We start from the raw sequence: 25,724 nt of genomic DNA, 5'->3' as shown, positions 1-25,724 counted from the left end.
TGCTCGGTCCCCCCCCCCTCCCCGCGCGGGTACCAAGCCGACCCTCCGCAGCGAGCCCCCTGTGGGGCTGCCGTGCTGGGCGGCTCCCGGGGCCCGCCCTCCTCCTCGGCAGGGTTACACCGAGGGGACCCCCGCGCCCCGGGGCGAACAAAGCGGGGGCGCTGGGGGCAGCGGTGGGAGCGGGCGCGGGGCAGGCGCGGTTCCCGCTGCTGCAGTCCCCGCCTCGCGGCGCCGCGGGCCAGGCCGGGCGCAGACGTTGTGTGCCCGCCCCGCCCCGTGCGAGCCGGGAGGCGCCGCTGCAGAGGGGGAGGCGGCAGCGGCAGGAGCTGCGCCCGGCGGTGGCGCGGAGCTGAGGGGGCAGCGGTGAGGCCGCCGTTGGGGCCCGCGCGGGGGAAGGAGTTGGGGGGCGGACGGGGGGCAGCGGCGCTACCGGGCTTGCAACGGCGGCTCCTGAGGGCGGGGGGGGAGCCGCCGGCCGCCTCCCGCCGCGGGGCCTCCGCTTCCCGTCCGGGCGCCGCGCTGTGCCCGCGGTGAGGAAGCGAGGCGGCGCGGGGGCGGCCGTGAGGCGCTGGGCGGGCTGTGAGGGGCCGGGGGGGCCCTTGCGCTGAGGGGACCCGCGTGAGGCGATGCCGGGCTGGGTGCGGCCCGGCTTGCTGCTGGCCTCCGCCACACGTGGCCACGGTGACAGCCGCCGGTTGGGCTGGTTCCCGTGCTTGGGCTCGTGCCGTTCCCTTATGGCTGCCGCCGCCGTGGCCCCGGTTGGACGGGGCTGGCTGCCCGTGAGGTAGCTGAGCTCTGTGGACTCGGGGGCTGGTGAGGAGAGCGGGGCGGGCAGGGTGCGGGGGGGGACCCGGTGTTTTCGGGGCTCCCTTTTTCTCGCCCCGCGCCCAGCCCTTGGGTGTGTGTGCGGTTCCTGAGGAGCAGGCAGGGACATGAGCGCGGTGAGGGCAGGCTCTGCTCGAGTCTCGCCCGTGGATGCAGCGCTGTGCTCGTTACTGCTGCCTTGAGTGGATGGTGCTGTGGGGAAGGGGTCTGAGCACGACATGGTGTAAACGCTGACCTGCAGTTCTCGGCGTCCCACGCTTGCATGCTGGTGTTTTACTGATTAACGTTTGGCTTATAATTTACCTTGGCTTTCTCTCTGTTTGTTTGGTTTATGTCTGCTCCTTACGCTTGCGTTGTTCTCAAAGCGACTGGCTTGCAGGCGAGCTCCTCCTGTATCGCTGGGAGGCTCAGCTTGAGCTCACTGCCAGCTCAAACCTGTGGGACCCCCAGGCAAAGGCTGTGCTGTGGGGCCCCTCCTGCTTCCCGCTATATACCTGGTGCTGCTGCTACCTGAGGCGGTTCAGTGCTCTCTGTTGAGTGCCTCAGCTGTCATGGGCCACAAGGTAATTGGTGCTGTTACTCAGATGTTAATGCCGCTCTTGCTGCATTAAAATCAGGAGTTAAATTTTCCCTTTCCTTAGAACATCTTTGTGTGGTTTAAATAATTGTAAAAAATGAAAAGAAACAGAAGCCAACAGCACAAAAATCTGTCCCAAAACAGCACGAGGATGGAAATCCAGTCTGTGACTGTGTTCATGGTTAAATATATGACCGTGAAATGAAGGCTCTTTGCTCCCCGCCCCATCACTCACTCACTCACTCCCCAGTGTGCTGGATGGGAAGGGTTTTATGGAAGTTCACAGGTTGCTTTGAGGTCTTTGAGCAGAAGGAACTCAAAACGTGGTATCTGTATTAACGTGTAGGAAGAAGGGAGAAAAGAGGCGCAAAAGAGGAAGTGCCTTTCTGCCTGCTGCTGTGGGAAGAGAATTATTGAAAGGGCAGAAATATGCCTGTAATTCTGGAACCAGCACTGCCAGAGGTTTTCCTTAAGTGTGTGTCTGTGTGCACCTGCTACAACGTGTAACAAGATAGCAGACTAGATCCTGCAGAGGAAAAGTAAATAACCACCCTCCAGCCACAACCTATCTTAGTCTGTTACAACTGTTCAGGTACTAAACTTCTTCTTTTACATACTGAATGTAGAATGACTGAAACAAGTGCACAGGGTTATTAGTTCTTGCTTTAAAAGCATGAGATTTCAGGATTCTCTGTCCGCTCCTTACATGTGCTGAAGTGCACTAAAGTTTCCTGTGTAGCGAAGGGATGTGTTGGCTGAAGCAGGAAGGCTTGGAAATGTGACCTCAAATGTCTGTATCCTTAGGGATCAAGAGGAAGATTTTATTTGGCAAAAGGATTAGTTTTACATAATTTGCGTGGTTTCTTTTAAAGAGGAAGAGGGCAGAAAAACAGCTGTCTTGTATCCTCATCACAGAGGTATCCTGTAGGAAATAAACCACCTCTTTCCTCGTGGGATTATACTGCAGGAAGAAGCAGTGCTTTGATTGCTCTGACTTTGTAGAGCTGCTGTAGATACTCTGCCTGAGCTATGGGCCGTATCTGTTTACCATCTTCTGCATGTGAATATCCAGGACAGCCTTTATTTACTTAGCTTGGACAAATTGGCTAATTCCTTCAGCATTCCTCCCTTTATCCTTTTAGCCCTGTTAAAGTTTTTCTTGGGAGTGACTGAGAATATTTCAGCACAATTCTTCCTTCAAAAGAAATAGAAGGATCTCTCTTGCCAATGTGATCTTTCAAAGCAGCTTTTCTTTCACTCTTTAAAATGTTCAGGTCAAATGTTAGCTCCATATGTTGAGTGTGAGTTTTCTAATGTTTGAATATGATGGCCACGAATGAATGCAGCTCTTGTTGAATTTTTTGGCATTCCTTAGGGACTACTGGCTCTGCTGGCACATATAAAAAGTAACGCACTGGAATCCTTATTGGAGCGGCCTGTTTAGAAATGCCTTAGATGGATGGTGTTTGGTTATTTCATGAAAGGCAATTACATACTGCATTAGCTGTAATCTCAGCTGCCTCAGCTAGATGCCAGTTTCTGCTGGAGCAACCATTTCGTTCTTGACCTGCGGAACCGAAGCCAGCTCTGCCAGCAGCACAGTCCCTGATGATTTCAGACATCTACTAATATGTTTGTGCTCATCCAGGTGTCTGTTCTCTACAGGCATTTAATTTTGCAGAGTGGTGTTGCACTCACAGGGGTACAGCTGACCCTTAGAAATTAACCCACAACTCTGGTATCTAGCTCCCGGCTTCTGAAAGGATGGAAAGGATTTAGAAGCTGTATCTAAGAACAGACTGTACAGGTTCCTACCTTAACACCTGGCTGTTTTCCACCTGGAATGTCTCATCACTTGTTTGTACAAACCTCAGAGACTCTTGAGGGACTAGTACCACGAACTCTTTTAATTTAGAAGGCATGTCTTCACTTTGCTGTTTCAAGGAGAAACACCATTAAAAGCCCTTCAGTTTTCCCAGTCTTTATTATCTTGCTGACAATATTTCTAGCTTATTTTGAGGGGAAATTGCAAGGCAGTATTTGATAGAATTCACTTATGTGACGCTGTCATTCTGTTTCTCTGCTTGGCAGCAGCATCCACTCAATCACAGCAGTATTTATCTGAGTTCTGTATTTGTACTTCTACTTTCTTATATGCCAGCCGTATAGCAGTCATGGTGCTAATTTAAAAGGCTAAGAACACGGAGAGCTAAAAAGGGAATGCTGACTCGATATTTTCAGAGTGTGAAACAGTTACAGTTTCACCCAAGTCTATCAAAATTCAATTCTTCCTATAAAAAGCAGCATCTTTGTTTCAGCTGCCCCAGTCGCAATTGTGTTAGGGAGAAGCCTTGTGTCTTTGTTTGTAAGCGTTTGGGTTTGAGGCTGACAGGAGGTGGCATTTTGCTTCTCAAGCTTTCATTTAAACTTTAAATCCCAAATAACTTAAGCTTGATGCTCTACTGTTCCAGAATCATCGTTGTTATTGTGGACTGAATGCGCTTTCTGAGATGGTTGAAGTGTGTTATTATCAGAAGTCAGTGCCGACAGTTAAACAAATTACTCTGCTTGTTATCAAAATGGAGGGCTTTTGGGAAAGGCACGGAATTCCCTTAGAAATACGTAGGAAAAGTAGTAAGTATCGATAGCGGGCTTCCCAGAGCCATTTACTTTCTCAGGTGCTAACTTTGATTTACTTCTCAGTCCTTGACTCATTCTGTAGAGAATTATGTGTGCTTAGGAGGATCATGTGCTTTCTGATCTTTTAATAGACTATAGCAGTGACATTTCTATAATGCATGTGTACAGTGGCAGATTGAAGCGTTAGAGTTTGCATCATATTTTCTGGGATTTTTCTTTTCTTAAAGCTCTTTAGCAGTTTCCAGCTCTTCCTTATTAATTGAAGATGGGAATCTTTTAGAAAACTGGAACAGACTGTGTTTAGAAATAGCAACGTAGATTGAGGAAGAAATTACTCACAAATTGCTAGCCCAAAATAGGTTTTTACTGTTACAGACACCCTCTCTTATTTGTGCTTCACATTCAGCAGTCTGTGTGTGTCAGTGGTATATTTTTTACTGAGGATCTTGAGGCATTTAGGAATCTGAATGAGCATAGCAAGTTCTGGAATGATGAGGTGACTTAAAATGTCCTTGATGCAGAATTAAGATCCGTAAGTAGAGCAGAAGCTTTAATGAATTACCTTCCTCATAGCATTGCTGTAATATCTGACTGATGGTTTGAGGTCCTAAGCCTCTTACTATATATTTGATCTGATTCATCTTGATCTTAGTACAGTTCCTTACTTACAGGAATTTTCCCTGCCTTTTTCCTTTCCCAAGCATGTGCACAGAGTATTATGTTTGTCCAGTTTGCAGTGAATATCCTGCACTTCCCAAGGTAGATAACCATGATGTGTCTGATTTACCAACTTAGAAATGCCACTAAAACCCTCTAATTTTCAGTGGATTTGTATCTTACAGTGGTTGCCTTCCTCCCTGTATTACATTCAGATTTTATATAACCTGCTGCCAGTGTATTGATGGCAATACCTTTGGTTTTCCATTCTGCATCAGAAGTTAGGTAGTCTGATGTAAAGTCACTGGGAGAAACTCAAGACTATTGGAACACGAGTCTCCCTCCTACTTCTGTGAAGCTTGTCAGAGTAATGTAATCTGGGGCTTTTTTAGAAGCCCTCTGCCTTTTATTTAGTTGAAATTACCCAGCAGGTTCAAAATCAAAGGGTAAATATGGATTTGTATGCAGGCCTGGCTGCCCTAAAAGATGCTGAAAGATAATCTACAAGTTTTTGGTCCTGAATACACTACGGATCCATGAACTTGCACAGAAAACTCTTTAAGCCATCTCCATGATGCAGAAATACAGCATCTATCCTCCGTCTTAGTTAAGAAACAAATCTAAAGCTGCTGGTTGAGCTCAAGATTAGCCGCCTCCTTGATGAGGGACAGCATTGTGGGGCATTTGGGTTAATGCCCGAGCAACAAATTTCATTCTTCCCTAGTCCCTCTAAACGTACAAGAAAGTAGGAATGTCTTCTGGGTTCTTAAGGAGACAGAGAGTCACCCTTTGAAGTTATAGAAAACCAGTAGCTATTTATGGGGATGTCCTTATACTGTGGTGTGATGGTTGCATGATAGTGGGAAGAGTGATGACAAGGCATAGTGTTTGTGTTACGGTGTTGGGGCTGTTTTGGATATCCTCTGGGTAACATAGGAGTTGCTTCAGACTTAGTTTATCTAAATAAATGCCCTCTGAAATAGAGTTGAAAGATTCTTTTCAGGACCTCTGCTAGTGATTGTATAGATATGTTTCAGTTTGAGTCATTTGTTGGCCACTCTTCATTTCAAGTTTTGTTCATCAAACGAATGACACTGTCAAAAAGAGCTGTGTCATAGCAGTGGGCATACTTCCCAACCTACTACAAGCTTTTGGGTTTGTATTTTTATGCTAGCAAAAGCAAATTGTATTCCAAGTTCTACTAGAAGTGTACTAAATCCTGCTTGCAACACTCATTTCCTGGAGTAATCCTGGTAGTGACTTTGAAGGCACTTCAGAAGAGCAAAGAGTTGCTTTCATTCTGTTAATGTAAGAGTTATGCTTGGTTACAATAAACAGAAATGCTCTCTGGAAGAGTCTGTCCCTTATAAAATACATATTTATGTTAAGAACATGGTATAAGAAACTGAAGCTTTGTGGTTCATATGGGATGAGTGTTTGCCTTTGTGAAGGGTGTACCTGATTGAGCTGGAATGAGCTGCAGAATGTCATAAGAATGATCCTGTATAAAGGAGATGTTCTTGCTTATTTTCTTATTGATTTTTTATTTTCTATGCCAGAATCTGCAAACAGCAGATCTGAGAGAAAGCTCTTGATTCCTTTTATTGTATTTTTCCTACCTGATGAGCTGAGTTTTAAATGCAAATTTTTTATATCTTTAAAAGTGAGATACAAACCCCTGCTTAGATAGGCACATACCAGCCCATATGTTTTGATGTTGGCATTAATAGGGCATCCAGTAAGCTAAATAAATATGATAGCACTTAGCATGATAAACATTGAATTACATAGTGCACAGTATTTTAGTGTCTTTTCTAAAGATAGTGATGTAGATGAGCTCTTAGGCAGAAGTTCTTCCCTGTGAGGGTGCTGAGGCGCTGGCACAGGGTGCCCAGAGAAGCTGTGGCTGCCCCATCCCTGGCAGTGTTCAAGGCCAGGTTGAACACAGGGGCTTGGAGCAAGCTGCTCTAGTGGAATGTGTCCCTGCCCGTGGCAGGGGGTTGGAACTGGATGAGCTTTTGGGTCTCTTCCAACACAGATCATTCTAAGGCTCTACAACTGTAAGAGAAGTCTGTGAAGTTAAGCATGAAGGGTCTGGAAATCCATCTTTTAGTAATAGTTTTACCTACTTGTAACAGAACTGACTTTGAAGCTTAGTGTGACATTTACAATGGATACTGTCTGCTGTGGAATCCATTTCATCATAAATGTAATCCAATGCAAAACAGTGATTCAATTTTTTTGGTTGCCCAACATGAAATATCTCCAGTAGACTCCGAATACAGCAGAGGAGGCACCATGATGAGGAAGACCATTGTTCCATTGCTCATCTCTCACAGTGGGTGTGCTGACATTGCCGTTTTCTTAAACACGGGAAATCTGGCAGCATAACATGTAATAGAGGACTATGCTTGTGTAATTGTTTCACTAAGGGTGTTGGTGGGTATGTCCCAGTCTGTGGCCCTGCTGTGAATGAATTAATCTCATTCCTGTCTGAACCTTCCAGAAGGTCTCTGTGGTCTGGCACATTCTCGCAGAGAGAGGAATATCCTTAAAGAGGCAGCAAGAAGCAAACAGCAGCACAGTGTAAAGACATTTCTTTTGCTCAAAGCTGAAATGTGGTTGTGTTTTTGAATTGTGCATGAATCTCAAAAGTCTCTAAATTCAACTAAAAGCGTTATTTTTTGGAAATATATATACTTACTTTTTACAGAAATATAATACCAGCCCAGGAGGCTGCAAATACAGAGCTGTATTTAGCTGTAATAAGAATTGGATCTGAATCATACAGAAGGTGCTCATATGCTTTAAGTTAGAGGTAAGTTTAGGAGTTGTGTTTGTAACTGTGGAGGGTCTGAGCTCTTGGAGGAACTCCTGGACCAGAGAAGTCATCTTTCCAGGTTCAAAATTCCAAGTTACTTTCTTTAAACCATCGTTTGGATATTTGAGGCATGATTCATGAGCTGCTGAAAGCTTGGCCATAGTGGTATGAACGTCAAGAGTATGAAATAGCTATTTAAGAAATGCTGCTTGGGCTGCTATTTCAAACATAGTGCTTCATGTGGTGAGTTTGCTTTTTGTTCAGGAAAGTGAAGTTACTGCATTGTGGTGGGCCTTGAAATACATTTATTTTGTGCACATTGCATTTTCTTCATGGCATGGGCAGGATTTGTTTTCTAGGCGCCTACCAGTTGAGTGCCACTGGGATTGTATAGGATCTTCTCTGGTTATAGATCCCTGTGAGATTTTCAGCAGAGTTGTCTGTTCTGGGCAGCCCTTCTAGGATCCTTACTCTGGATTTGCTAGTCTTTATGTGTACTTTGCAAAGCACCAGTACACTTAACAGAATTAACAAATTGAAGGGACCTCTTTTGAGCTTAGAAATGTGTTGGTGTTGAATGGCATTTTCCAACAATATTTAGTCTCTTAATGGTGTTAATGAAGTTTAATCTTAATCTCATTAAATTGAAGTGTTTTGAAGAACTCATGCATGACTGGTAGCAGATGATCATCAAAGAATTGTTTCACTTTATTATACAAATAAATCATGAGAGTGATGCTCCAGCTTCAGAGTACACTGCAGAGTCAGGCTGCATGTGTCTGCATGCAGAAGACGGAGATTATCCAGTCTGTTTTGAGTCAGTTCAAACATGCTGCTGCTCTCTTCTAGAATGCCTTCTTTGTTTCCCTACCAAATGGACAGACAACTTGCTTTTCTCCATGGAAACACTGCATCTGCTCCACGGTAGTAGTGATGGTAGTAAATGATTCTTAAATTGTCAGGTCATGGTCTCAAATATTTTGTCAGGTGAAACGTTTTACTTTTAATCATGGCACTACCTGTGCTGAGGAAGGAGGTGGTGGTGGCAGCACACTTGTCAGCTAAGCTTAAAGAACTACTGGTCTTACATTCCTGTCGTGCCTGCAGGGGTCTTAAGTGGAGTGACCTGAGGCTTTCACTTTTCCCCCTGTTTTCTTATTTAGTTATGTTTTAGTACATTTTGGAGTGCTACTTGTTGAAAATACAACTTTGAAAGAGCCAGTGGCAGCTGGTTTCTTCCTATTAGATAAATTCCTTTTTCGGCAGTTTGAGAACATTCTACTTTTTCAATTCAACATTTTGTGGTTCAATTTTATTTATTTATTTTTAATCTCAACTTGCCAATAAAATTCATGCCTATTATCAGATTAGTAGGATTTATTTCCTTATACCAGTGCTTCTCAACTTGTTGCTTATGGATTGCTTTGATCCGTGCACTACTTAGAGGTATGTAAAAGGTAAATAAGGATGTTACTAATCAGCTAAAAGGGCCAGTGCAGGGATTCATGTCTGCGTTAGAAAATCTTTAGTAATCAACACACAAAAATTGCAGTTCATTTGAGAATAACATGTTTTCATATTATATGAAATCGTATATTACCCAGTAATAGCATAAGGGTAAAGCTTGTGTTTAACATCTCTCTCTATGCTCAATTGCAGTATTGGTAGAACTTGTGGTTTCAAACACTTAAATAGGGTGTATTGTTGGATTCTTTCTGGGCATTTCCTCAGGTTCCTGATAGGATCTTTTGAGAAGCTTTCAGTTATTGCCTATTGGTTATAAAGAACCTTTTTCAGGAAGGCTGAGGCTTATTCAAGGCAAGAAAGAGAACAAATTGAGACAAGTAGCTGCTGGCTCTTGGAGGAACTCAAATGAGGGAACTGACATCTGGAGCCTGTTAGGAAATGCTGGAGTGCATGATGCTCGAAATCACTTGATGCAAATTCGTGTGCTTTCAGTGTTTGATGAATTCTGTTAGGAAGTGCTGCTGTGAAGGTCCTGCCTTGTTCTTAGACCTCAAGTTGTATTTTTCACTACTGCAGTAAGGCAGTAATTTACCAAAAAGCATTGACAGTATTTTAGCAGCTTTTGGAATTAAGCCTCAGTTTCAGTAACTCTGAAACCAGGGCACGAAGGATTGTGTTACTTTTGGCCTAGTTGAAGGCCCTGTATGTTCAGAAAAGCAAATGACACAGCGAATATATAACCCATGACTGTGGAGAGCAAGATTAAAATATGAATGAGCACCCTGAGCCAAGAAATGCTGCATTGGAACATTCTGGCTTTCTGTTGAGCAGAGGTTTGTCAAACATCTATTAATAAATAACTATTTGAAAATGGAAAAGTATAATTTGGGGGGGGTACTTCAGTGTTTGTTGTCTTTTACTGTACCTGGCCTTGCACAATATAGATGGTTATTACCTGTGTGGTGCTGGAATGTTCTTTAGGGGCAAAAAAAGCCATAGGAAATGGAAAAGAATGGCAGAATGTTGTAAGACAGCTTCTAGCTTCCTGGTTTCTTGAGGGGGACTTGCTTTGGCTCAAACAGGGTGGTTGCGTTTACATAAATTTGGTGTTTGTTACTGACAAAGACTGTGAACTCAAAAGAACTGACCTCAATATTTCCTGCATTTCTGTATGTACCAAAACCTTCTTTATTGTGTACAGTTTTTCTGTTCAGTGGATTTAGATGGGTGGAGGAAAGTGATGCACATATGATGCATTGAGATTTAGCAGGCAGGGCAGGTATGTAGTAGGAAGGGAAAAATACACCCCCCCCACCCCCCAGTGTTCCTGCTGTGTCCAAAGTGACATTTTATGTGGTCCTCTGGTGGTTCTTGTATATAACTGTGCCTCCCACTCGTATTTCATTCCTGTTCTTCTGCTTTGATTTTAGAGAGCTAACTCCCACTTAAGAATTAATAGTAAACTACCGTGTATCTTGCAGAAACAGTGAAGAAATATTTCTCTTCAGTAGTCATAATTCTGCAGCTGGGTGGGTAGCATACTGCTGGCAATGCTAGAAAAAAGGTTCAGAAGTCTTCCCAGTGCTACTTGCTAGTTTTCATGGTGCATAACTTAAATTGCAGACACACACCATACATCCAAAGTGTAATTAATGCTTTTGAAAGTATAACGTTTTTGCAGACTTCTTAGAAGATGCCTTCAACTTGGCATGGAAGATCTTAAGGTAGCATAAAAAACCTTTCACTCTCATATTTAGGTTCACAAAGCAGTATGCCTGATACTTTCCTTCCTTTCACAGTGAATTGATTTAATGTGCTGGCTATTAATAATACATGAGAGATAGAACTTGCACTGTTAGGTAAAAGGCATGGTTGGCTTGTCTCCTTAGTCTTCCTTCCTGTGGCATGGCAGTCTCTCCTTCAGGAGTGTTTGTTTTGCATTTAAATACCCAGTACACCCAGCACATGCACCTGGGAATACTGGTTTTGGGAAGGCTGCAATGGGTCAGCTTTCTGCCTGCACACATGGGCCCATTGCTGCCAAAATGCAAGGAACTGGCAGGACTGAGACCTGCTCTGCAGCTTTTGTTTGCCATGTTCTGAGCAAACAGTCTGTTGCTACATGTCTGTGCTTTCCTTTTTTTCCCCTTCAGGTTTTTGTTTCGATGTGTGCTGGTCTTTATTATGTGGCCATAGCAGTTCTGTCAGTGCCTTATAAAGCTTAGCAAATAGCCAAGCTGTGTTGATGCAGAACAGTTTGTGCTTTTGAAGATGGGGTAAAGCACTGACCTCACAGTATTTGAGGGGAAAAAACACGTAGATTTTTCATTCTAAATGAAAAAGCCTTTCTGAAGTTGTTGCAATCAGAAGAAAGATGCCTTCCATGGCAAACCCCTCATGATGTAGTTCGCTGAAAAGCTTATAGCTGGCTTCCAAGTCAGAGCCAGACTATCCTAGCAACGCAGGGAAGAGTCCCTCCTCTTCCCAGAGGAGCGTGGTTGGGGCACTGTGTTGGGGACTGAGCCAGTGTATCTTGTGATCTAAGAGATCACATACAGCTGAGGTGGATGTTTCCTTTTTAGTTAGCAGCATCTAACTCGAGCAGCTTTAGTTTTTCAGTGCCAATCTCTCTTTAAAACTCTATCCAGAAATTCCTGGTTCTCTTGCTTTCTTTTGCAGTTAGTTCTCTAGTCTCAAGTTGGTTTTGCTGTGATATAGCAACACTTGAAAAAGTGACAGAAAACAGTGGTATATGAAAACAGATATACACAGAGTGGCTATATCTATGTGTAATGTCAGTAATGCTACTCAGGGCTTTGTTTTTCTTTGTCAAAATAGCCTTTCAGTTTAAGATGAATACAGCAGTATTCAGTGAAGTGAGTTATTTTAGTGGTTTATGTTCAAACTTGGTGTCTTTTAATAGGAGATGGCCTTCAAAGGATGCTGAGTTGGAAATGCTATCCTGGGAAATGCTTCTGGTTGTTACTGCAAAGCATCTTCTGTCATGCATTTCATACACAGGCTATTTGTATGTATAGAAATCTCTTCTGCAGCAGTTAAAATACTGACTTTTGTTTCATGTCTAATATTTTTATATACAGGTTTATTCCAGAATTGGAAGAACTTGAAGAATATATTTTATCCATGTTTGGAAAAAGATAGTTGTTATAGACAAAGAGGATTAACACTGGTATTGCAGAAAGATGAGTATGTTAAAACCAAGTGGACTTAAGGCTCCTTCAAAGACCATCAAGCATGGGGGAACATTGCTGAAAACACCCGTGTCTGTTGCAGCTGGTAAGGAATGTTTAAATATCTTCACTCTTCCCTTATTCGTAATCTAATAAGAAGTACCTTGAAAGCTCTAAGTATGCACTGATTTTGCTATTTACACCAAGGAATTACTGTATTCCAGATATTATAATGTTTTCTTGAGAAAATTGGAAGCTCTTCCTTACACAAATCATGGCTTTCCAAATGCTTGTTACATTCAAGCTAAGTAACGATGCACTCTGGAATATTATTTGATTCCTGTTTTCTCATTGTGTTTGATTCCAGCTCCACCAGAAAAAGCAGCTTCCAATGAAAAGACCTCAAGTACAACCACTACAGATGCACCTGAAGAATTTGTGGATGATTTTAGAGTTGGGGAGCGTGTTTGGGTCAATGGAAATAAACCTGGCTTTATTCAGTTTCTCGGTGAAACACAGTTCGCTCCAGGACAGTGGGCAGGGATTGTTCTAGATGAGCCCATTGGGAAGAACGATGGCTCTGTGGCTGGAGTGCGCTATTTCCAGTGTGAACCCTTGAGGGGAATATTTACAAGACCATCAAAATTGACAAGAAAAGTGTTGACAGAAGATGAAGCCAATGGTACACAGACAGCTCATGCTTCTAGGGCTACATCACCAACTTCCACATCAGCTGCTAGCATGGTGTCTTCAGCCGCTGCTGCGCTTCCCCCTTCAGGAATTCCACAGAAAACTTCACCACTTGCTTCTAAGGAGCACTCAACTCCTTCTCAGATCAGCAATCTTTCAAAAACTGCAAGTGAATCGATATCGAATCTCTCTGAAGCTGGATCACTAAAGAAGGGAGAAAGGGAGCTCAAAATTGGAGATCGTGTTCTGGTAAGGTTCCCCTGCAGCAGCCTCTGTGTCTGCTCTTGATTGATAAATCGTAGCTAATATTCGAAGCTTTCCTACTGTTTCTTTTATTAAAGTATTGTAAATTTATGCTCTAGCTTTCTTGTCATCAAGCATCTTCTGCAGGCAGACATTCAGTATTTAACAGTTGTAGTTTATCTTCCATACCTTGAGTAACTCCAGTTATGGGATTTCCATACAGTTCTTTTGCCCTATTCCAGGCCATATCTTTAGAAAACTAACAGATGAATGCTTGATTGTTCCCCTGAGTGGTGATAGGCAGCAGCAGAAGCAGTCACATAATGCCACTGATCATCCAGGAATTACGTGTTCTGTTGGTGATGTGCCATGTTACTTTGGCTGCCCTTCCTAAATCCAGAATCAGAAGTGCTTCTGCTGATGGATCATTTCACTCTTTTATAAAAGGGATTTAATTTTGTTAGTTTAAACACCTTTGTTCAAATAATCGTGTATCTTTTATAGTTGCATCGAAGTAATAGACCGCAGGTCACTTTTGATTAACTGAATTGATATGCACCCACTAAGAAAAGTGGGAAGCTTTGCCTTGAAACACAAGCATTTGCTTGAAAAGGCTGCGGAAAGCTGGTGGTACATTGCTTGTTGTATTCTTGAAGGCTGTGTGCACCCTTCAAATATAACAAAATGATACTTGTATATCCACCAAATCTACAATTACTGTAACAGATCTGATTTTAGGTTTGAATTATGTGAGTGTCACCAGACTGAGTAATTGGTTTAGTGTTATTTTGCTACAATCTCTTTTCATTTACAATATCATTTTTTCAAGTTCCATTAGGTAAAAACAAGGGCAGGAGGGGATGCCCTGGCGTAGAAAGCATTTCTGGATTACCATAAGAACTTCGTGCAGAAAAAAATCGCATGGATTTTGTTGTTTGCCTTGCAGTGCCCCACCAGATAATGGTTCTGCAGTGAAGGTGGATGGATACTTTAGGGGGTTTTAATTTCATTTTTTTAATGAAGAATTTAACTCCTCTTTCTGTGTAAAGAGAGCTCAAAACATAGGGCCAAGTTGAAGAAAGCATGAAGGGGACTAAGGTGAAGTGAGGGCAGTGTTTGCTGGCAGGGTCGGGCTGAGATGTGTTTTCTTGGGAGTGGCAATGGAAGCAAAGATTTACAGTTTATCCCCAGCTATGTCTGTCAGAGCACTCTCAGCCTCATTTTTTAACCGCTTGTTTGCCTTTTTCCTAAGGATCTGTGTGAGATCTCCTGGGATGTCATTTTTGGGTGGGTCAATTCTCTGATGGCAGTGAAGGCATCACTCTTAGTTTTCCTGTATCTTATTAACGCAGGTTACAGAAGCAGCATATCCTAAGTGCCACAGTTTGATAGTAATAAGGTCCCAAATTCTGTTTCTGAAGTAGAACAGGTTAAGCTTACTATTTCATCCACCCTACTTGCTCTGTTTGCCTTAAGTCTTCCTGTTGAATCATCACATTCTAGTTTGAGGTTTTGGGGCAATTCCTAGCACAGGTTGTCAGTGATGGATGTATGTAGTTTATATGTCGGTATAAGACAGTGTATACACAGGAATATGAATGCTAAATGGACAGGATTCTTGTCTTCTGGTTTTTAACCCTCTTGGGTCCTATGCTGGTTTTTTGTAGTTGATCCAGACTCTACTGATGTCATGTCTAATAATAATTCAGGTTTAAATACCTTAAATTGCCAGGTTAGTGCAGATAATAGTGAACTTGAATGATCCATTCTTCTTATTAATATTCTTTTTCTCTGCCACTGAGCTCCTGCCCAGCACTATGGGCTGTAGAACTGAGCTGTTAGTAATTGCAGGAAACTGTTCTCAGAGCCTACACCTAGCACTGGTTACAAAGGACCTGTCACTGTGACAGGCCTGTCACTGTCACTTACTGTAGCTTGCTTAGTCATTGCATCTCCTTCAAAGGTACAAATGCAACTGGACTGCTTCATGTCATTTGCTTTTTATTTATACTGACTTTATAGCAGTGATTTTTTGGTTATATGTTCTGCAAGAGGATTAGAGGCTGATAAAATCTGTAGGCACCACCTTAGCACAGTTTCCTGAGTGACAATGTGGCATCATAGCCATGAGCTGTTCCAGTCTGGCTGTACCACTGCAGAACTCCAGCAACTAAATGCTGCACACGTTCATCAGTTCTTGCAGCTTGGATTGACTGCTGTTGAATACGTTGTGAAGTTCCTTAGTAATAGCAGTGCTGTGATGATTATTGATATATGGGGAAAACAACTGCTGAGAATTGCATCTTGAAAACAGCGAGCCTCCAGCGGTGTAGAATTGCAGTTCATCAGAACAATGAATTCATGATAGACAAAAGCTCATTTGGGTGTCTGATTAGAATACCTAACTGGAAAAGTATGTCCTTAAGGGCAGATTTATAGGTGGGTAAAACATAGCTCGTCAGCTAAGATTACATTTTGGGATGGACTTCATATGTGGCTCGACTTTGATCCCAGTGTGTGATCTTAGGGTGTGGAGTGTTACACTGGAGTATTTCAATCTGTTAAATGTTTTCCTCCAGCTTTGATTTCAAAATGCAGTTGGAGCAACCTGTTGTAGTGGAATGCATCCCTCCCTGTGGCAGGGGGCTGGAAGTGGATGATCTTTAAGATATCTTCCTATCCAAACTATTCTATTATTCTGTGATCAGTAGAAGTTATCTGGAATTGATCCAGTCAGTATGTTTTTGTTTTCCATTTTGCTGACAACTGGTTGGTTTGAGGCAGAAAACCCCCAAGTATATAATTTTAACCTTTTTTTTGAAGATATCATCCAGTCTGGGTTATCAAGAAACAAAAGGCCATTCTAACAACTGTTTAAATGCCAGAGAAATGCATTTACCAATTCACATGTAAACTCTGCTTCTCTTTTGCATTACACAAATGTAAATTTGACACAACGTTTTGGACCTGAAATGTTTGGTTTAAAGCACTTCAGGCTTGACAACCTGATGTTTCCCAACAGCTAAGCTTTGCTGGAACCATTTTAAGTTCCTACTGAGATGTTAGTACTGTTTCTTTACATGGGAAGAAGTTGTCAGCTCCTTCAGGAGAAATTCACATTGTCCTGTCTTCTTGGAAGTTCTCTTTCTTGGGTTTCTGGAGGAGTCAAAGCAAATCAAAGTGAAGTGACTACACAAGTGAAATATTATACCTCCAAAAGCGATGTTCCAGTGCAAAAGGAGAGATCCTTTAGGGTTCTGTAGTCTACTCCTTCTCAAAGGCGATTAAGTTGTCTTGGGAATCTCTCGTAAGAAGTCTCTCTCTCAAATCCCAGTACATCTGAGGCATATTCAACAGGCATGTGTGTAATTGCCAGTCAACTTGAAGCTGAGCAGCAACTTTCCTTTCACTGACAAGTATGTGGAAATACTTCATGTTAATATGTAGAAATGTTGAAAATACAGGGTGATAAAGTACATATTTAAAGGAATTGTGGTTTCTGATACATAACTCATTAATTCAGCTTTTGCATTTGTTGCATTGATGTGTAACTTTAACTGGAAGAAAATAATAGAGCTAAACCAAAGGAAAAGTTATTAATGGAGAGAGTAATGCAAATAGCTCTGTATTAACCATAATTTCCATTCTTAACATCTGAAGTATGTTCTGGAATCTGGATATGATTTAGTTGTTAGAGAGAGAACATTAACTCTGGGCAGCCTGATCTCGTATTTGGGGCTTGCTGTGAAGTAGGAAATGTTGATGTGGAAACCTGTGCTTTCTTCATTGCACTCATCTAGCCTTGAGTGAGTTAATGACACAGTGCAAGGTCTTGGGCTACGGATTGAGCATTTTAAACCTCGTATAAATAAGGATTCCTATGTGAAAAGTGATCCCTTCTTGTGCCATGGAAAAGTTGTCATTAGGTACTGAACCAGATGGGGAGAGAATAACTGAAAACTAATGCAGAAAACAAATGACTTTCAGGCTAAGCCAGTTTGTTTCCTGTTTGAGTTGCAGCCAGAGAACCTGTTTGCCCTGGTATTGCAAACACTGATGATTTCTTAAGAGCCCAATGCAAAGCTGATTTTAAAAACAAACAAACAAAACCTCCTGAACTAACCAACCAACCAAACCCAACTTGTTGAAATGAAAGGGAGGAGACCTGCTTTGTGTGACAGCTGCTGCACCGACCAAAAGTTGAAGCAGCTTTGAGAGCATCTTAAGCTCTTTTTTTCTGGAGGGACCAGATGCTGTATTTAAAATAAATAAATAAATGGAAATCTTATCAACTAAGGGGCCTTAGCCTTCTCAAGGGATTAAAGTGCTTTCATTCATTTAACCAGTTACAGCTTCATCACAGCCTGCCAAATCTGATGCTTCTGGAGCTGAGCTGTAAAGCTGTAACTGGGGCCTCTGTCCATATGTTCACAGATGGTTGCAAAATAGATTTACAGGTGTGTGCTAATGGGGCCTTTTTGCACAGTTACTCTCTGTGCATGAGTAACATCTAATTTCTCCTCCTCTGTTTTACACTGCTCACTGCAAGTTATTTCCTGCTTTGTTACTTCTCACGGTGTTCTTGAGTGATGTAATAGGCAGAGACTGATAGGAGATTATTGTCAGATTTGTTTCCACCCATGTGTAACCTATCCTCAAGTAAACATGACGTAAGGCTGTCAAGTGATTAAATTCCAGAGCTCTTAAAAGCAATGAAGGGGAAAAGAAACTTCACATGTAGAGAGAGGTTTCTCCCTTCGGAAGTATTCCTGTGTTGTCCGCATGGTATTTTAAGTTTTCCATTTTCCAGTTTCTGTAGCATTCTGAATAGAAAATGCCCTTCTGAGCTTAGTCTATTTAAAACTCTGTAATAGTATTTGTTAAGAAACCCCAAATATTCATCAGCACTGTTCCAGTTAAAGCAATGCAGAAATACCCTGCCACAATACATCTGAGGATAGAAAAGGAAGAAAAATTTGGAGGTCAGGAGCATGTGATTTGTGTGCTCTGTTGGGGCTGTCCTCGCCTGAGCCTCCCTCGCTGTAACTGCAAACACACCACAACATTAACTGCTCGCTCACACTTTTGCTTTATCCTTAGCTGACTTGACTGAGGTATTTTGACGGCTTTGTCATGTTAAATCAAGAATGAAAGTGATTCTTATGTATGTATGTATATTTAGGCACCGTATTTTGGATACTGTAAAGTATAATGTAGATCAGTTTGCCGAGTGGCTGCTTCAGCATGAAATACATATATGAGGATATAGCTGAAGGATAGAGGTAGCCAAGGGCTTCGTAACTCATCGGGGTGATTTTCTGTGCAGACTGCAGCTTTCTTTTAATGTCACTTCTAAGTGGTTTTCAGGCCATATTTATCTGTGAGCTAGGTAACAGTAACATGTTAAATTTATCCTGTTGCAGCAAGGTGTGAGTTGTGTCTGACTATGAGTCATTTTGTTTTGGCAACTCCTTACTTAAAATTGCATGTGAGTTACTGGGATATAATGGCAACAGTCAGTGACTCTTCCACATGCTTTGTTAATAGTTTGATCATGCAAGACTGGTGGCCTTTCTGTGTATGCAGACTCCTTGTGTCTCCTTTCCCCTCCCTTCCCAACTGGAGCGAGATCCAGGAACACGTTGTCCTTGTTCATTTCAACACAGGATGGGCGAAAGAACAATTTATTTATTTACTTATTTAAGTCTTTGCCTTTGCTTTTTTTTTTGTGGTGGCAAATCACACGTGTCTTTCGTAGTATGGAATTGCTCTTAGGGTTTTGTATTGCTTCCTTTGTGCCTGAATGAGTCGAGTGAATGAACTGAACACCAATAGCACATCACTCAATTATTAAACTGTTTTCTTTGGGAAGTGAAGCGATAGCTCTGTGTCTGTGAGTGTCTCATTGCACGTTGGCTCTTCTGCCCACTTTGGCTTTGCTGGTCAGCTGCAACCAGAGTGGGTAGAAATGTGGAGGTTTTAGAGATGAGCTCTTCCAAGTTCTGTGGGAGCAGAGAGCCCACTGGAAGGCAGAGAATTTAACCACCAAATTTGGAAAGCCTGCAATTTGCCTTCACAGCCTTTTGCACATCACAGAATCCACATGATCAAGATCTTGTCTAAGCGCTGTTCCCATCAGTGTTGCATTTTTACACTGCATTTTTTGATAGCAAAGTCACTCGACCATAATATCCAGTGCCACAGGAAAGCTGACATCATTAGTCCTGCTATTCACAGAATTGCTGGTTTGAAAATGCTGAATTAGGGAGGAGGTTTAAAGTTCAGGAGATAGTCCAGCACTCTTCCAGTCCTGTCCTGATCAAGTGTCAGATGTTCTGCAGATGTTTCTAAGAGGAAGTTGGATAATTTGAACCTAGAATGTCTAATATCAGGAGGAAGAAAAAGCCAGGCAAAAACTGATGGAGGAGCCAGATGCTGACAAACTAAAACATGGCAATTTTGAAACTATAGATGTAATGAAGAAAACTGTTGTGCAGTAAGATTTTATTATTATCATTATTTTACTTTAGAATGCAATATAACACTCTCACTTTCAAAATAGCATTGGATTTTTTTTGATGTATTTAAGAACTGGGCAGTGGATGGCAAATACCTCTCCTCCTCCCTCCCCCAGAAGTGGCTTGCCTGGTACTACCATTGAATATAATCAGGACTGTGGTTTTCCTTTGGGCCAATTTGGTGCCAGTACTGTTCAGCACTTTGATCCATGCTCTGGAAGCAATAGTAAATCATTCCTGATGAAATCTCAGAGGAGTAGGTAACAGTATGCATGGAGCAGTCAGAGGCACTTGTTACTTCATGTCCAAGCTGTTTGCATTTTGCATTCAGTGGCAGTGTATAAGCATGAGAGAGAAGCTGCACAACAGCCATGGGCAGCTCTCTGCTGGAGAGGCTGCAAAATGACTCAAGCAAGGGAAAGTATTTTGCAATAAAAGATCTGAAGAACTCAATCTGTTTAATTTAGGAAGGGAAAAATTGAGGTGTCTTGCTTAAAACGTGTGTATCTGCATGGTGAGTGCCAGTTGCAGAAGGAGCTCAGTGATCTTCCATGGAAAAGCATCATGAGAGTCAGTGGCCAGAAGCCACAGTCAAATTCGGTTTATTTCAAATTTAAATGTGTTTCTAACAATGGAGTGATTAACTATGAAAATAGCCTGTCAGTGGAAGCATGTTTTCTGATGGGTATCAGCTCTGATCTAAGGACATCAGCACATACAGCTGAGCTCGGCACAGTTACAGGGTTAATGTAGAGACCTGCTGAATAAGGAGAGCCCCAGGTGGTGATCTGATGGTACCCTCTGGCCTTGAATAGGTGAACAAATCAACTAAACAAAGGTGCTTTTGCCAGCTGGAAACAATTCCTCTCAATTTGAGAAACAAGAGACATAAGATTCTGATTAGTAGAACCCAGGTTTTCCAAAGGCAGGATTATGATTGTCTGGGTGGGTTTTGCTTTCTCAGATGCTGCATATTATGGGATGGTTCTGGAAATATCTCTATGTGACAAATGCAGAAATAGCCAATTAATGCTTTTCAAGGGTCACCATAAGTAAGTACTCAGGCAGAAGAGGGGACAGAGCAATTGTTACTCACCCTCTTAACTCTGCTCAGTTAAGCAGAGTTAAACTTAACTTTTAACTTAAACTTAAGTTAAACTTTAAGAGTTAACTTCTAAGCTTTAACTCTTACTCAGTTGGTCTGAGTAAGTGATACGGTTACACTGAGGAAGTTTCAGACAGTGGCTGTCCTCTTTTCCAGGTGAGCTGCATTTTCAGTGGGCACTGTTTAAATAGCAGCCTCGCTTTTTAGATCATCTCCTGTTTTTTTCCTGGATTACACTGGTTTATTTGTTCCTACTTATACTTACCTGTAGAAATGCAGCTCTGCAAAGCTTCTCACATCAAACTTCAAAGGTTGATGTGCTCATCAGGATTTCATCAAGATGTTTGAAACCTGCTTCAGGTTTACAAACCCATTTTGCTACTTACTTTACATTGCAGCAAGTTAATGTAAGCTTAAGTTATCATTTGCTAAATGGAATTTCATCAAGTTTCCCATGTGTTTGACATAACACTAGTGAATTCCAAGCAGATTTCCTCACCCCACAATGACCTGCAGCCTAACCTAGATTCTCTGCTGTATTATTGCTTCATGTTTTACAGCTTGACTATGTTGAGTATGGTAACTGGCTAAAAAAAGGTCTGGGAGTTTGTTGCTCTAGTATTTAGTGACCTGTCTTAGCAGGGATGAAAGTCATGGAAAACTTCGTGGTGATGCCCCATTTTTCCATGAAACTTCTATGAATCTTTCTAATTACCTTTTTTTCTGCATCTTTTAAGAACTGGGCTAGTTTTGTTCTAGTGCTTCATGCAGTACTGGGAAGTAGATCCACTGGCAAATGCAACTAGGGTGGTTTTGGTTTGGGGTTGTTTTGGGGTTTCTTTTACATGTTTGGGTATCATTCCTTTAATTATAATTCTTAATAATTTTTCTGTACTTCTATAATAAATGCTCTAATTCTGTAAGTACAATTCTTTTTTTTCATTTTGGTACATACAGTTTAGTGTAATTGCATCTTTAATTTTTTTCCCCTTTAGAGCACTAAGTGTAGGTCTGTGTATGTACAGCAAGTTCTGTGCATAGAAAACAGGCCAGGTTGGATGGGGCTTGCAGCAACCTGCTCTAGTGGAAGGTTGTCCCTGCAGGAGGTTGGATCTGGATGAGCTTTAAGGTCCCTTCCAACCCAAACCAGACTGGGATTCTATGGTTCTCTAAAAGCCTTTACCCTACTGCATTTCTCAAGAGCATCTCACATTGTACTACCAAGGGAATAAGTGGTTATTAGACACTTTCAAGGTAGTTGTGTCATCACATGCAGAGTGCTTAATTGCAGCTGGAGAGAAATACATATGGTTCAGGCTCCATAGAGAGAGCAATGTTGACTCTGTCTTTAAAGCTGAAGATTTAGAAGGCTTTTGCTTGAAACTAAGAAAAACTGCATGCATAGACCTTTCGTGATGCTGTGTATGAGCACTCCACTGCCCCAGTGTACTCTGATTGCTATTGGTAATGATGCCATTTTGGTATTTGTAGGAAGCAGAAGTGTAGTAGCTGGTTATTCAAAGAAGCTTGACTAGGTTTGGGAAAAAAAACCACCAAAATTCCATGGCATCCTTCCTTGCATCTTGTTTTAAAATAACCCTGCTACCATGGTTACAAGACAAGTCACATTGCTGTTTCTCCTGGGGATCTCATGTTGTGCATCCCCATATGTTCTCGGGATATGAATTCCTTCATTTGCTTGCTCCCACTGGGCTGAGCACATCCACTGTGATTGCTGGAGCAGGTCCAGTGGACACTGGTCATTGCCAGAGTTTTCCTTCCAGATTTGGATGCAATGTCTTCGAAACAAATGCCATGCATTTTTGGCCTAAATGTGGAAGACTAGCAGGGCCAAGGTATGAAACAAAATGGAATGAATATTCTGTGCCCAAGTTTAATGTGTGTTATCCTGGAGCTAGCATGACTTATCTAGAGATTTATGAACAGTTTGAGTTGGAGGGAACAGATTTTTTCCTGTCTCTGGAAGTTTTTGCATATAGTTATCCTTTTCCACTGCTGTGCTTCAGATAGCTCTTACCTTTCTCCCCCCATTTACCTTCCTATGGAAAGGTTTCTCCATGTGTGTTGGTAACTGACTTAGATTGTTTATTATAAAAGCAAAGCAACAGCACACACACTTCACAAAACTGCAGTGAAATTCCTTGGCCTGCCTAAAAGCTTCTGTGAAAGGAGCTGAGGAATCCCTCTGTGCAGCCACAAACCTGACTATTGTCTTTGAAGGGATGCTCCTTATCTAGGCTATTGTTCTAGTTTTCCTGTCGAATTTCTTTAATGGTTTTTTTTTAATAGCCTCTTTTACATAACTCTGTTGACCTCAGTACAGAATTGAGCAGGGAAACTGTGCACAGAACTGACCAGTCTTCACCTTAAGGTGTCTTCCAAATTGATCTTTAAAGAAAAAACAACACAAAACGCCCAAACTTGATAGAAAGGAGAAGGAGAACTTGGAAGACCCATCATGGACCAATCCTACGGACACATGCATGTTTTTCTCTCACACTGCTTAGTTAAATTTCATTCTTATGTTTGTACTTAATGATATTTATCCTCCAGAAAAAGTAGATTATGTCCGAGGGTGAATAACGCGTTAACTTCAGGGATAATTCTTCCCAGGAAATACTTCTAACATATGTTATATTTATTATATGCATGATATATTCCCTCTTCCCCACTGTCCCACCGAGGAGATCCTGTGACTGTTTTGGCTGGTTACAATTCTTTACTTCCAAGACACTATTCGTGCTTGTTTTTAGAGAGGGGAAGTTTGTCTGTTCTCTGCCAAGAGCACCAAATACCAAACGTTCTACTAGTTACTATATTAGGCTGAGTCATGATAACTGTAAACTTTGCGTATTTGTATTTCATGAAGAGTAATAATTTGCTACAGTGCCACTTTAAGCCAGATGTAAAGGGGATCTGCAGATGAAATATTGTTTCAAGACTGCCTCTAATGAGAGAGAAGGGGGCTGCCACCATGAATAGGGATGAAATAGCTCTCTCGGCTATTTTATTTTAGTAATATCTAAAGGGTTAATTATTCTTCCCTGGTTTTCAGAGGTTTGAGTTGATTAGGGGGGTTTTTTACCCATCAGCTGAAGCCTTGCATCACTGACAGAGCTGTCAGCTCTGGGAAGTTGATGAGCCAGAAGCTAAAGCAAAACGTGTGTGGCAGCTACTGCGCACTAGCTTAGTGCTTTGTGGACACTTAGTGCTTTCATGAAAGGTAATACCCTCCGTTCCTAGATTCCTCACAGTTAACCTTTTGTGTGAACACTTCCCAAATGTATTAATATGAATTATCTGGCGTACTGTCATCATGCACCTTAATTTGTGGCAGAGGCAGCTTGTTCTCTGGTTATCCTCGGAAGTTCTCCCTAATAAATAGAATGTCTGATGTAAAAATTATATGACGTTTTAATTTACATTTTAGTATATGAAAAGGGAAGTAACAGTCCTGGTGTTAGCATATTTCATCCAAGCTCTCAAAATATTCCTCATTGTGCAATCTGTGCACTGGAAAACAGAGGTGGAAAAAAACCCTAATGGCCCTAAAAAAGTCCATGTCAAATTCAGTGACTTTCCTAAAGAGGTTTTCATTAACAGTTGCTTGTTTTCTTAATGCTAGATGCAGGCTGAACAGATTTTCACACAAATGGGGCACAACATATTGTCATTCTGACCTGCAGGAATCCTGCAGTTCTGGCTTGTGGCCCATCTTGGCAAGTGGCAGCCACATTAACACCTTCTGCTTCTTCACTTAATTTAATTCTTCCCTCCCCTGGGCATTATGAAAACCTGGATCTTGCAGACATTGTGAGTCATTGGAATGGCTGTAAATGTTGAGTATTCTAAGTCTGAAAACACCTGGTTTCTTGTCTTCTATCTAGGAGTGTTTGAGGGGGACTTGGTTGGGTTTTTTTTTGGTTGGTTGGTTGGGTTTTAGTGAAGAAAAGATAATGATTCTCCCTTCTCCAGGAATTCAAATAGCTGTTTGCATCTACATCTTTGCAGTGCAGTGTGCATCATGCTTTAGATTAGTTCCTTAACTGCAAGAGGGCTGTACAATGTCATTTATCTGAATCATTCCTTAGGCAAAATAGAAAAGGCTTTTTTCTCATTTCTTTACTTTTCCTCACAGAGTAAGCATAAGCAGTTCTTAGAAATCCTTATTTGCTGATAGAAATTTATGTGAAACTATAGTACAAATCTATTGCATTCAGTACATTGGTTATAATGAGTCTTTTTAAATGTGTTTTTAATCATATAGCCACATCAGTATCAAGTCATCTAATAGAATTGTGGCCTTCAGTCGTGGCATACTTCCTGAATACCAAGTTGGACAGAACTAAATGCTAGAGAAATTGTATTTTTCTTCTTCTGTGAAGAATTTGCCTGTGAAGATCTGCTCAGCATTAAAACAGACTTGGAGGCTAAAGAATATGCAGCTGGAAATAAGAACTGGTCACATCATTGATGTGCTTCATGAACATGATTATACTGAAAAGCTTTCTCACTCCATTTGGTATCTTAATTTGGAAGTGCAGTAAATGCAGTTGTGTGTCTTATTGCTTCAGGTTGGTGGAACAAAAGCTGGAGTTGTGCGTTTCTTGGGAGAAACAGACTTTGCTAAAGGAGAATGGTGTGGAGTGGAACTGGATGAACCTCTGGGAAAGAATGATGGAGCTGTTGCTGGAACAAGGTTAGTCTTTCATCAGATAGCAGGCGCCTTAAAGTTTTTGCATCTCTCTATTCTGTGTTGTTCTTTTAGTATCTTACATGAAGCTTATATCAAGGGGAGTCGTTAGGCTGTAATCCCGACTGTCTGCTGGTGGTGCTGGGTCGTTAGACACTGATTTGAATTTTATGACACCTACACATCTCTGAAAGTCTGCATCAACTCCACATTTATGGGATTAGTGGATCTCTTCTACTCCCCTGTGAGTTTTATTCATAGACTGGTAATGGAAAA

At 41.8% G+C, this 25,724-nt stretch overlaps 1 protein-coding gene across 14 annotated transcripts in view; it reads left to right on the top strand.

Annotated features, from left to right (window-relative positions):
* Positions 1–215: 215 nt before the first annotated feature.
* Positions 216–25,724, top strand: part of CLIP1 (CAP-Gly domain containing linker protein 1) — a 67,018-nt gene continuing 41,509 nt past the window's right edge. For 6 of the 14 annotated variants that reach the window (XM_062614046.1, XM_062614116.1, XM_062614066.1 and 3 more), the window contains exons 1-4: positions 216–363; positions 12,089–12,284; positions 12,546–13,117; positions 25,330–25,454. In XM_062614046.1, coding sequence (XP_062470030.1) covers positions 12,191–12,284; positions 12,546–13,117; positions 25,330–25,454 — 791 coding nt within the window. In that variant the 5' untranslated portion in view covers positions 216–363; positions 12,089–12,190. The other 8 variants (XM_062614107.1, XM_062614089.1, XM_062614099.1 and 5 more) reach the window with 4 other exon arrangements.

Source organism: Pezoporus occidentalis, unplaced genomic scaffold, assembly GCF_034315485.1.
Source record: "Pezoporus occidentalis ecotype Australia unplaced genomic scaffold, CSIRO_AGI_Poc_V1 ctg102, whole genome shotgun sequence".
In the NCBI taxonomy this organism is placed as follows: domain Eukaryota; kingdom Metazoa; phylum Chordata; class Aves; order Psittaciformes; family Psittacidae; genus Pezoporus; species Pezoporus occidentalis.
This window is presented reverse-complemented; position numbering and strand designations above follow the sequence as displayed.